Source organism: Bison bison, unplaced genomic scaffold (genome assembly GCF_000754665.1).
Source record: "Bison bison bison isolate TAMUID 2011002044 unplaced genomic scaffold, Bison_UMD1.0 scf7180017864213, whole genome shotgun sequence".
NCBI classification, from domain to species: domain Eukaryota; kingdom Metazoa; phylum Chordata; class Mammalia; order Artiodactyla; family Bovidae; genus Bison; species Bison bison.
The window spans coordinates 9028582-9041275 of NW_011494785.1; the positions used below are offsets into that span (position 1 = coordinate 9028582).

Genomic DNA, 12694 nt, shown 5'->3' on the forward strand with positions numbered 1-12694 from the left:
CCCTGAAGTCGGGTGGAGGCAGACCTCCCTGAGCCCCGAATCAAGTCCTCCCCTCGCCCCCTGCACTTAGGGGTGAGCTTCGGTCTCTTCATCTCGACCGTGGTTATAAAAACACCCATGTCTTGGAGCTCTTGAGGATTAAATGCAGATAATACCTACAAAGCTCTTGGCACACTGTTAACAGTGTGTACTTAGGAAATACAAAATCCTCCATACGGTAACCCCGCCCCCAGCCCCGCCCCCAAACTACACGGTAACCCAGGAATTTTCCAACCTCACAGTGAATATTGATTGCCTGGGAATCGTGTTAAAAATGCAGGTCTTGACGGAGGGCTGAGATTACGCATTTCGAATGAGCTTCCAAATGATGTAGTGTTACTGGCTACAGTTTCAGTAGCAAAGAACTAAGCCATTTTCACTATGTATACTTGCACTTGACTGAATACTCTGGGTTAAAATGGGCATCACTGTGGAACAGTTGGAACCATGTAACTGTAACTGTCTAGGAGTCAGCCCAACCCAAATAGTTTGCATCTTCACACTTTGTGAGCAGGGCAGATAAAGCAGTCTTCAGGCTTCTCCCAGTTCAGTGTTCGCATCTATTTTAAATTATACCTTTAAACCAAGCTGCCAGATGGTTCCTAGCAATGTCTTGCTTTGCATACAAGTGTGCCTTTATTATGTAATCATCGATCAAAATAAGTGCTGTTCTGAATGTAGGAGATAATTATTCATTGATCAGCAAGCTGTATTTTCTGACAGTTTACCATCTAAGTTCCAGAAAAAGCAAACAAAAATACGTTTATGGTTTTCAAAAGTTTTACCACAGAAGCTAACATGACTCTTGCTGTATACTGGAAACTATTCCGAAATTATCTCGAGTTTTAATGCACAAAACATCTTGTACATTGATTTCATGTTGAATAAACGAAAAAAATCATAAATAACTTCCCAAGGTCCAAGTAAGTGACATAACAGACTTTCAATCCAGGTATGATAAAGCAAAACCTTAGAGCAACTTAATTATTTCATGGTAGAAATGGGAGCATGGGAAAGGATATATGTAAAAATTAGAGTATCATAGACTTAGTAAGTCTATTTGTTAATTAGGTTGTTTTTAAAATCAGGGAGAGGGAGAGGGTGGGAAGATTTGGGAGAATGGCATTGAAACATGTAAAATATCATGTATGAAACGAGATGCCAGTCCAGGTTCAATGCACGATACTGGATGCTTGGGGCTGGTGCACTGGGACGACCCAGAGGGATGGTATGGGGAGGGAGGAGGGAGGAGGGTTCAGGATGGGGAACACATGTATACCTGTGGCGGATTCATTTTGATATTTGGCAAAACTAATACAATTATGTAAAGTTTAAAAATAAAATAAAGTTAAAAAAGTAAAAAGCTTTCTGTTTTTATAACTTACCCAATTTAACTAGCTCCATTTTTAGGACATTATATAATATATAGTATCAAACATTGCTTTTTATTGAGCTTTTAAGAAAAATGTAATACTCAACAGAGATCTGAGGTAATTGTTAATAGAAAACCATAAATAAATTTGGCTAGAGCTAAAATACCTAAGGAGACATGGAACAATGGACTGGTTTAAAATTGAAAAGGAGTGTGACAAGGCTGTATATTGTCACCCTGCTTATTTAACGTATATGCAGGGTTTTTGAAGTCCAAACCCCTTCCCTCAGAACAGGACCCTTAAAGAGTTAAGTAAGTTGAAATGAGGTGGTTAGAGCTGCCCTCATCCCATCTGGGGCTTCCCAGGTAGTGCTGGAAGTGAGAGTGTTAGTCACTCAGTCTTGTGCGGCTCTTTGGAGCCCCATGGACTATAGCCCACCAGGGTCCTCTGACCATGAAATACATAGAGAGTACATTATGTGAAATGCCAGGCTGGATGAATCACAAGCTGGAATCCAGATTGCTGGGAGAAATATCAACAGCCTCAGATATGCAGATGATACCACTCTAATGGCAGAAAGTGAAGAGAAACTGAAGACTTGCCTCTTGATTAGGGTGAAAGAGGAGAGTGAAAACTCAACATTCAAAAAACTAATATCATGGCATCTGGTCCCTTCACTTCATAACAAATAGAAAGGTGGAAAAGTAGAAGCAGTGACAGGTTTCCTTTTCTTGGGCTCCAAAATCACTGTGGACAGTGACTGCAGCCATGAAGTTAAAAAATGCTTGCTCCTTGGAAGAAAAGTCATGACAAACCTAGACAGTACATTAAAAAGCAGAGACATCATTTTGTCGACAAAGGTACATATAGTCAAAGCTATGTAGTCATGTATGGATGTGAGAATTGGACCATAAAGATGGTTGAGTGCTGAAGAATTCATGCTTTCAAACTGTGGTGCTGGAGAAGACTTGCGAGTTCCGTGGTCTGCAAGGAGATCAAACCAGTCAATCCTAAAGGAAATCAACCCTGAATATTATTGGAAGGACTGATGCTGAAGTTCCAGTACTTTGGCCACCTGATGCAAAGAGCCAGCTCAGTGGAAAAGACCCTGATGCTGGGAAGGAAGGAAAGCAAAAGGAGAAGGGGGCAATAGAGGATGAGATGGTTGGATGGCATCACCGACTCCATGGACATGAGTTTGAGCAAGCTCCAGGAGATGGTGAGGGACAGGGAAGCCTGACGTGCTGCAGTCCTTGGGGTCACAAAGAGTTGGACATAATTTAGTGACTGAACAACAAAATGCACCTTTTAAATTGATTAGATTTCATTACCTCTGATGATTTTAAGAGCACAGGGTACTAAGACATCTGAAGTTATTTATCTTTTATTGTTTATGGCCTCTGACATTGTGCTCTCTCACTTCTCTGTATATACCTGCTTTTTCTTTTTCTGTGAACTGTAGGGAAACACATTCATTAGGAAGGAACTTGGAAGGAATAAACTGCATACAGGGAATAAACTACATACTTCTTAGCCTGTTTCATGTGATATAATAGTAGCATGGAGCGTGATGTGGGTACTAAGCAATTTATATTGATCAGGACAGTGTAATGGTTAAGACTCAGGAGCCAGACTGCTGAGGTCTTGCTGCTGAGGTCTTGGGCAAATGACATGTCTTACCTCTTTGTGCTTCACCTATACAGTGTGAATAATGATAGTACCAATCTCATAGGATTGTTTTAAGGATTAAGGGAGTTTCTAGCTACAAAGTGGTTAAAAGGTTGCCAGGTACACTTAGCAGTATTCAGTAAGTGAATACAAGTGAAGAAATCCAACTCAAATTGGTTTAAGCAAAAGTGGGAATTTTTGAGCTCCTGTGGAGAAGAGTCTAGGGAGGGTAGAGCTTCACACATGGTTATATCCCAGTGCTCAAGCAGTGTTACCAGTGATCTTCTTTAGTCCTGGTTCCACTTACCTCTGTGTAAGTTTCCTTCTCAGGTTCCCATTGCATGGGGCAAGATGGCCACCAGTAGTGTCAGGCCTGTTTACGTTCTAGGGATTTCCTAATAGTTCCAGTAAAAGTCCCAGGACTGTGTCTCATTGTCTGGACTAGGGTCACATAGTCTTTGCTGATTTAGTCACCATAACTGGCCAGTTTGGGATGATATGCGCACCTCCGACAGTGGGATCCTCTTGAACCAGCTAGGCTAAGCGAAGGGAGGAGTGGTTCCTCAAGCAGGTTGAGGTCGTGTTTTCCTCAAAGGGGCACTGGATTCTGGGTAGGCAAAAAGTCAGCAATTTTTTCCTCTGGAGAAATAAGATTTGTTTGAGAGTTTGGTGGTTAGTTTTCTCCTTTTATATTTCTATATGCTCCTTCATGACTGTCTTTACTACCAACTCAAGTGTTACCACCTTGACTTCTCTTGTCCTAAGTAAGTTAATGCTTTTCCTTCTTGCTCTCTGACTTACAGTGTAGATGGAGCTTCTTGGATATTCTTATCTCAGGTGGATTTTTTGTTTGTTTCACTGTCTTCCAGCAGGATTTGTTCTCTCATCCTGGATTTTAGTTCTACTGACTTGATACCTCTTTTTCTGTTTTCAAACATCCATATTTCTTTCAGACTTTGACTGTGTCTTCCCCACACCTTTATAGCTTATAAAGCAGAATGACCATTTACCCATTTAAAACATGGCTTGGAATACACTATATTTGCTTGTTGAATTCCATTAAACTCTGTGACTCAGCTTTCCTATCTTGGACGTTACCCTTCAAAACACCATCACTTTTGGGGGACAGAAGTTGTTTTGTGATGAAGTATATATCTAGTTTTCTGATAGCCCATCTTGTCTGAAAGGTGAGACACTGATGTTAGGGGAGATACTAGTTTTCTGTACCCCAGTGTTCATTACAGCACTATTTGCAATAGGACATGGAAGCCACCTAGATGTCCATTGACAGATGAATGGATAAAGAAGCTGTGGTACATATATATACAATGGAATATTATTCGGCCATAAAAAGGAACACATTTGAGTCAGTTCTAATGAGGTGGATGAAACTAGAGCTTGTTACACAGAGTGCAGGAAATCAGAGAAGCAAATTTTGTGTACTGATGCATATGTATGGAATCTAGAAAGATGGTGCTGATGAAATTATGTGCAGGGCAGCAGTGGAGACGCAGACACAGAGAACAGGCTTGGTATGGCTGGTGGGGGAGGAGGGGAGAGCAGGGTGTGTGGAGAGTGACGTGGAGACACGCATTACCATAGGTGAGATAGACAGCCAACGGGAGTTTGCTGTATGACGCAGGGAACTCAACCAGAGCTCTGTAACAACTTGCTGCTGCTGCTAAGTCGCTTCAGTCGTGTCCGACTCTGTGCGACCCCATGGACTGCAGCCCACCAGGCTGCTCCGTCCATGGGATTTTCCAGGCAAGAGTCCTGGAGTGGGTCGCCATTGCCTTCTCCACTGTAACAACCTAGAGGGGTGTAATGGGGAGGTTCACAAGTGTATGCCTGTGGCTGATTCATGTTAATGTTTGGCAGTTTACAATTGCATAAAACAATTGTATGATTCATGTTAATGTTTGACAATTTATAATTCTGTACAGCAATTATCCTTCAATTTAAAAATATAAATAAAACATATAAATATATATAAAAAATTAAATATAGGATGTTTAGATAGAATCCAAGCAGGAGGGTAAGTGGATTGGACTAGATGAAGCTTAAGACATCTTTAATCATTAAGTTCTGACATTTTTATGTACTTTTATATAATTATAGTATATAATTTTATAAGTTACTAAATTACTCTGTGAGAAGATCACTTTTTTAAAATTATTTTTAAGGACAGACCAGCCTATGATTAACTAAAATAGTTAATATATATATATTCACTCAAAATCTTATTGACTGTATCTCAAAATCATTTAAAAACCAACAGGTCAGTGATTTACGGAATAAAGTCAGTACATTCTCAAGTAACATAATTGATGTGTTTATTATTTTATCGGGTGAAACTTAAGTCTCAAGGCAGAACTTTTTAAAAAATAACTTATTTTCTTAAAAAAGAAAGCCTTTTATCTATGGCAGCAGGATTTTTATGTGATATATTATTGCTGGTTAGTAATTGAATTGATTGAATCAATTTTAAATAATTTTGGTAAATATAAGCTTATGATTTTTTATGTGTTCAGTAGTGTCTTTGTGAAAGTTGTGTTTCATTTGTCCTAATTCATGTTTTTTTGTTAAAAGTCAGAGCAACCTCTGTCCTTCCCACATTTGATGCATCATGCCTATTTAAAGGACACTTGAGCACCAAAAGTAATGGTAAGTGAGGTACTTAAAATGGTAAAAGATGGTTAAAAGATTGACCAGTTGTGTTTCCTTTATTTGTAAATTATATAGCATGATGAAAAAATACTTCATTTAATCAGTATTTGAACTTCATACTACTGCTGTGCTGCGCCCAGTCTGTACGACCCCATGGACTGTAGCCCGCCAGGCTCCTCTGTCCGTGGGATTTTCCAGGCAAGAGTACTGGAGTGGGCTGCCATTTCCTCCTCCTCCATACTACTACTTAAAATTAAATATTGCAAGAATTCCTGAGACTAGAGAGTGTAGGAGTCCATCCTGCCCTGGATGTGGCCCTGGTCACCTCCTGCCCCCTGTGGCAGCTCCAGCCCAGCTCTTCTGTTGCTGGCAGACTGCCCTGGCTGAAGGTTTGCCTTCCTTATTAAAATAGTGATTAGCAGGTGGTTAAAGACACAGCACTGAAGAGGAAAAGCCAGGCAGAGAAAAAGAGCACTTGAAAAGTCCATTTTGTATCAGGAACAAACACTTGTCCAGTTGGGGCTCTTTATCCAGTTGGAATTTCTAGATCCTCTGAAAGGAAAATCAACATTCTCTAAGATGTTCTCTAAATCTATATTTTGTAAGATCAAACATCTTAATGTTTTCACATTTTAAGGACTTTAAATTTTAATGTACATTTTAAATATTTTATAATTGTAGCTTAAAATTTTTAAGCCTGGATTTTTGGTCAAAATAATTGAAAGTCTTTTTTTCCTTATTTACATGAAAAATCTTTGATGCTGATCCTCCAAATGTAAAAGAAGAATCATTTTCAATTACTCACTTATTTCTTGGTAATAAAGCACATATATACACATGGAACTAGAATCATAAACTTTGAAAAATAATTTTTAAATAAAAATTTTGAACTAGTTTTAAAAGATACTTACATAGAAAAACAGACTGAAGAGCAGTATGTCATTTACTTTTTTTTTTTTAAGAATATGTTGCAGAGCTGGTATAGAAACAGTGATTGTAAGTATGAGATTGCTTTGGTTCGCATCCAAACTATGTCCTTTATCAGCTGTGTGACCTTGAAGACGTCACATTCCTGTGCCTCAGTTTTCACATCTATTAAATGGTGATGATAATGACTAAATAAGTTACTGCATGTAAAGAGCTTAGAACAATATATGCATAGTACCTTTTCAATAAATGTTTTTAGTAGTAGTTGTAGTATCAGTGTCAAGGTTATCATTATTGCATATACTTTTATTATGCATAGAATTTCCGTAGAAGGATACACTAAAGAAGCAGCAAAGTTTACTTCTGGGAGAGAACACTTAGGGTCAGGGCAGGAAATTCACTGCTTTTCAGTGTATATGCCGTTTTAGCTGCATTTTTTTTAACTACGTGTATGTATTATTCTCAAAAACTGTTTAATATTTTTAAAAGTTATGCCTGTGTTTATGTTTATATTTTATATGTTTATACTTGTATATGTGTGCTTAATTCTAAGATTTCTTTTAACAGTTCAGATGAGGTCAAGAAGTTTAATGTCATCTAATTTCTTTGTGATTGTACTTGTCTTAAGGTTGTCCTAATACTTCCAAAAGAATGCAGTGAGCCGATTCGTAGGTCTTGTTTTCAGGTATAAAATTAGAAATTTTCGTCTCAGAATAGAATCTTCACCTGTAGGACTTGTTTGATTTCCCAGACCAGAGTATTCAAATGTTAAGCATGATAACATTATTTTATCATCAGCCAAGCAGCTAAATATTTTTAGTTACGAGATTGACAGCTGTCAGTAAGAAATAGTTTTGTAAATGTAATGGTAGATATCTTCCAAAATCTCGTCCCAAAACTCTCAGGCTTGTAAAACTTAGAAAAGTTTGATTGAACCCAGAGTAGTCAGTAGCTCGTCAGTTGTCATTGCAGGATGACAGCCAGGACACAGCATCACAGATACAATGCCAGTGTCTCCATGGTAAAGTTCAGAACATTTTATAAAAATATACCTAATGCTGAGTAACTTGTTTATCTCATGATGGATTTTAATTAACTTTAAATATATAATGATTAAGTGTGTTTTAATTTTTAGCTTTGTGCACTGACTCCTCCTCTCTCAGACTAAGTACCCTCCAACTGGTCAAGAATCACATGGCTGTTCACTATAATAAAATCCTTTCAGCCAAAGGTAAACATGTGCAAATGTTACTTTCTGTACCCAGTTTAAACCCTTCTCAGCTTCACTTCTAATTTGTGTTAATCTGTAGCAAAAATTAATACATTATATACCTGTGGGTTTGTGCTTGGTGTAGTAAAGTACCAGCTACAGATTCTATGCACCTAGCAAATTCAGAATGCCATTTATTAACTGTTTGAATCTAATGTCTCTGTTTCATTTTACCTGTGTTATTCCTAATATATTTTTGTGATTGGATGCTGATCTTAATACTGTGATTAGACAGTAATTTATAATCTGTTCTTTTTAACACATTCATTCTTTTACATATTGTCTATGGTGGCTTTTATACTAAAAGGCAGAGTTGACTGGTTGTGATGAGGTTCTGTGATCCTGCGAAGCCTGAGAAATGTACTGTCTGTTTTTTCACAGAGCATGTTCACTGACTTCTGGTACAGACCATTTCAGCATTTCAGCAAAAACTTCTCCCTAGTCCTTTGCAGTCACTCTCTTCCCTCCAGTTCCTGGCAGCCACTGATCTGTCTTCACTATAGTTTTGCCTTTTCTAGAATTTCATATAAGTGCAATTATACAATATATATCATTTTGGATCTAACTTATTTCAATTAGTTAACACTCTTGAAACTAATCCATGGTCAGTATTTCTTTCTTTTGTTTGCTAAGTAGTATCCATTTAGTGAATATACCATAGTTTGTTTATCGACGTTCACCAGTTGGTGGACATTTGGGTTATCTTGACTCATTTTTGGCTATTAGGAATAAACCTGCTGTAAACATTCATTTAGAATATTTGACCGTATGCTTCCATTTCACCTGGATAAATTTATTTACTAGGAGTGGAACTGTGGGGTAATATAGTAAGTGTATGTTTAAGTTTATAAGAAACTGCCAAACTGTTTTCCAAAGTGGCTGTCGTTTTCATTTCCGTCACTTCCACATCCTCACCAGCACTTCCCATTGGCAGTCCTTTTTTAGCCACTCTCTGGATATGTAATGGTATCTCATAGCATTTTAGTTTGTATTTCCCTCACGCCTGATGATAAGAAGCTCTTTTTTCCTTTTTTTTAAATTGAAGTATAGCTGACATACAGTATTACGTTAGTTTCAGATGTACTACATGGTCATTTGACATTTGCTTATGCTCTGAGATGATCGGAAAGGTGAGTCTACTAACCATCTGTCCCCATAAAAAGTTAATTCCTGTGTTTTTTATTCTTTCCCTTAGGCCATGTATTACTTATTTGTGGCTTACTTATTTCATAAAAGGAGGCTTGTACCTTTTAATCCCCGTCATTTTATTTTGCCCCACATTCTCAGCTTCCTCTTTTTTGCCAACAGCATTTACTCTCTGTATCTGAATCTTTTCATTTTGTTTGTTTTGTTTTTCAGATTCCATATATAAATGAGATCATACTGTATTTGTCTTTTTTGTCCAACTTATTTCACTTCCAATAATACCCTCTAGATCCAGTAATATTATAGCAAAACACAAGATTTCATTTTTTGTAGCCAAGTAATGTTCCATTGTGTATATATATCACGCCTTGTTTTTCTATTCATCTATCAAAAGATACTTAGATTGCTTCTATATCTTGGCTATTGCAAACAATGCTGCAGTGAACATACAGCATATAGCTTTTCAAATTAGTGTTTAATTTCCTTCAGGTAAATTCGCAGAAGTGGAATTACTGACCCATACGGTAGTTCTATTTGTAACTCTTTGAGGAGCCTCCATACTGTTTTCCATACTGACTGTACCAGTTTAGAATCCCACCAGCAGTGCATGAGGGGGTGCCTTTTCGTTGAGCAACTTTTCTTATTCTTATTTTCCATCTATGTATCTTCTTTGGTGAAATATCTATTTAAATCTTTTGCCCATTTTTTAGAAAATGGGTTGTTTGTCTTCTTAGTGTTAAGTTGTGAGAGTCCTCTTTATATAAATACAGTCCTATGTCAGATACATGTTTTGCAAATATTTTCTCCCAGTCTGTGATTTGTCAATTCATTTTCTTTATTTAAGTTTTTATTATGAAATAACTTTAAACTTAACAGAAAAGTTGCAAAAATAGTACAGAATGTCACAGAAACCCTGCATCTAGCTTTCTCTGATATTAAGATTTTATATAGCTATAGTACAATTATTAAAACCAGAAAATTAATATTGACAGTATACTATTAACTACAGACCTTATTTGAATCTCAGCAGTTTTTCACCGATGTCTTTTACAAAATTTTTTATTTTACCATTTGAATAAAGTTTTTAAAATTTTGGTTAAGTTTTAGCTTCTACACTGTTTCTAATCCATTTTGAATTAGTTTCTGCATAGGGTGTTATATAAGGATCAATTTTTTTGCCTAAAAATGTCCCAAGTACCATTTGTTGAAGAGATTGTCCTTTCCTCATGGAACCGCCTTGGCACTTTTTAAAAGATAATTGACTATATGCAAGGGTCTGATTCTAAACTTACTCTTCAGTTCTGTTGATCGTATGTCTGTTACGACATCACACTGCCACAATCACTGCAGCATTACAGTGAGTTTTGAAATCAGATAATGTCACTGCTCTCATTTTGCTCTTTTTTCTCAACTTGTTTTGGGACTCCAGTTACTATATTGAGTGAGTGACACAGGTAGGTTAAGTCAGTGACACTCAGTACATTCGTTTTCCAGTGTTCACTGTTTCACTTTGAATAGTTTGCATTGCTGTGTTCAGATCCACCTGTGTTTCCTTCTGCAGTATCCAGTGAGCTGTTAATTCTAACCAGTGTGTTTTTTATCAAGGATATTTTTCATCTCTAGAAGTAGCATACATATCAAAACAAGGAACTTCCAAGTTCTGGAACCTCTTGTGATTTTGACTTTTGATAGTTATTGTCATTTATAAATATTAAGAATAGTATTAAAGCAAGTGATTATTCTCTTTCAGCTGCAGTAGACTGCTCAGTTCCACTAAGCATGAGTGCCAGCATCAAATGTAAGTAATTTTTAACATACTGCCTTTTTAAAAAAAAATACGGTAAACTGCACACACAACTTAAAATGTACCTTCTTCACCATTTTTAAGTCTACAATTCAGTGACGTTAAGCGCATTCTTCTTGTGGTGCAGCCATGACCACTGTCTGTTTCCAGAATTCTTTTCATCTTGGCAGAACTGAAACTCTGCCGGGTTTGTTGGGATCAGTGTATCCAGGGCAACAGCAAGAAGAGCTGCATAGCTGGTGTGAAATGAACCAGCTGAAGAGTGACAGGTGCTGAGGTCATTGAGAAAGGTCAGAGAGGTGCAGACCACGCGGGGTTTGGCCACGTGCAGGCACTGGGGCTTTCACTCTAAATGACACTGGAAGACATTAGAAGGCCTTGAGTAGAGGAAGAGGAATAGCCAGTTTCACTTTAAAAGTGTTTCTCTGGCTGCTAAGTTGAGAATAGTCTACAAGGGGCAATGGTAAAAGCAGAGTGACTAGTTGGGAAACTAATTCAAGTGAGAAATACTGGTGGCTTGGATCAGAGTGCTTGTGAGTAGAGGGTGTGTGTGTGCACATGCTCAGTCACTCAGTCCTGTCGAACTTTTTGCGACCCCCATGGTCTGTAACCCACTAGGCTTGTCTGTCCATAGGATACTAATTGTGCTTGTAAGCAGAGGGAGCATGAAATGGCTTGATTCTGGAAACTTTTCAGATGTCTGTCAACAGTATTTCCTGATGAACTGGATGTAGATAGAATATGAGAGAAAACGAGGAGTGAATTAAAGATGACTCCCAGTGCTAAAAAGACAAGAGTTATAATGCACTGACGTTGGAAATACAATAGGAAGGTATTTAGGGGAGGAAGTGAATCAAGTGAATCGAGAATTCAATCTTGGTCATTATAAGTTAAAAATAAATACCTATTAGAAATCCAAGTGGAGATGCTGAGGAGGCAGTTGGAATGCCAAGCCTGGAGCTCAGGAGGAGGCTCCAGGGTGGAGATAAACACTCAGGAGTTGGCAGCATACATGGTATACTTACAGAGGTTTTGTTTTTAGAATTGAGACTTAGTTAGTGCTTATTTATCCCATGATACTTTCTGCCTGCAGTCAGTTGAGACAGTTTTCTTTATGATCACGTAAATGAAAAAAATTGTGATGTCTAGAAGAACCACAAAGATTATCATCACCACATTGAAGTATAGTTGATAATCATTCCTTTGTGTGTAACATAGCTGATGTGCATTCTAATCAGTACAAACTTACTTAGAAATAGGCTTTATAGTAGACGTATTTTCAGAAAGAAATGTCTCTGGTCTTGAGTCATGTCTGTTTTTATAGTCTTCTGTCAAAGCAGACAACTGAATTGATAGTTTCAGTCGGTGTCTGAATTAGGATGTCTCTATACTTTGTTGAATTGTTTAAGTAATTCCATATTCTAATGCATTAGAAAGGCTTTCCTTTTTATGTGTTTAGTTTTTGGCTGTGCGTGGGCTTTCTCCAGGTGCGGTGAGCAGGGGCTGCTCTCAGCGGGTGCTCGGGCTTCCCTTTGCTGTGGAGCGCAGGCTCCGTCGCTGGGGCAGGTGGGGGCAGGTGGGGGCACGTGGGGGCACGTGGGGGCAGGTGGGGGCAGGTGGGGGCAGGTGGGCTGAGTTGCCCTGCTGCATGTGGGATCTTCCTGGGCCGGAGGCTGAACCCGCGTCGTCTGTCTTGGCGGCAGATTCTTAACCATTGGACCACCAGGGAAGTTCCAAGAAAGGCTTTACCTTTTATGGCAGTTTTATTGACAAAGAATTTTCATACCATAGAATTTATGG

General features: G+C 38.2%; 1 protein-coding gene across 5 annotated transcripts in view; it reads left to right on the forward strand.

Moving 5' to 3' along the window:
- The first annotated feature begins 5332 nt into the window (after positions 1-5332).
- Positions 5333-12694, forward strand: part of SPATA7 (spermatogenesis associated 7) — a 31351-nt gene continuing 23989 nt past the window's right edge. For 3 of the 5 annotated variants that reach the window (XM_010845148.1, XM_010845149.1, XM_010845151.1), the window contains exons 1-3: positions 5335-5744; positions 7810-7905; positions 10841-10888. In XM_010845148.1, the coding sequence (XP_010843450.1) occupies positions 7869-7905; positions 10841-10888 (85 nt within the window). In that variant the 5' untranslated portion in view covers positions 5335-5744; positions 7810-7868. Of the gene's footprint in view, positions 5745-7809; positions 7906-10840; positions 10889-12694 lie in introns of those variants that run through there. The other 2 variants (XM_010845150.1, XM_010845152.1) reach the window with 2 other exon arrangements.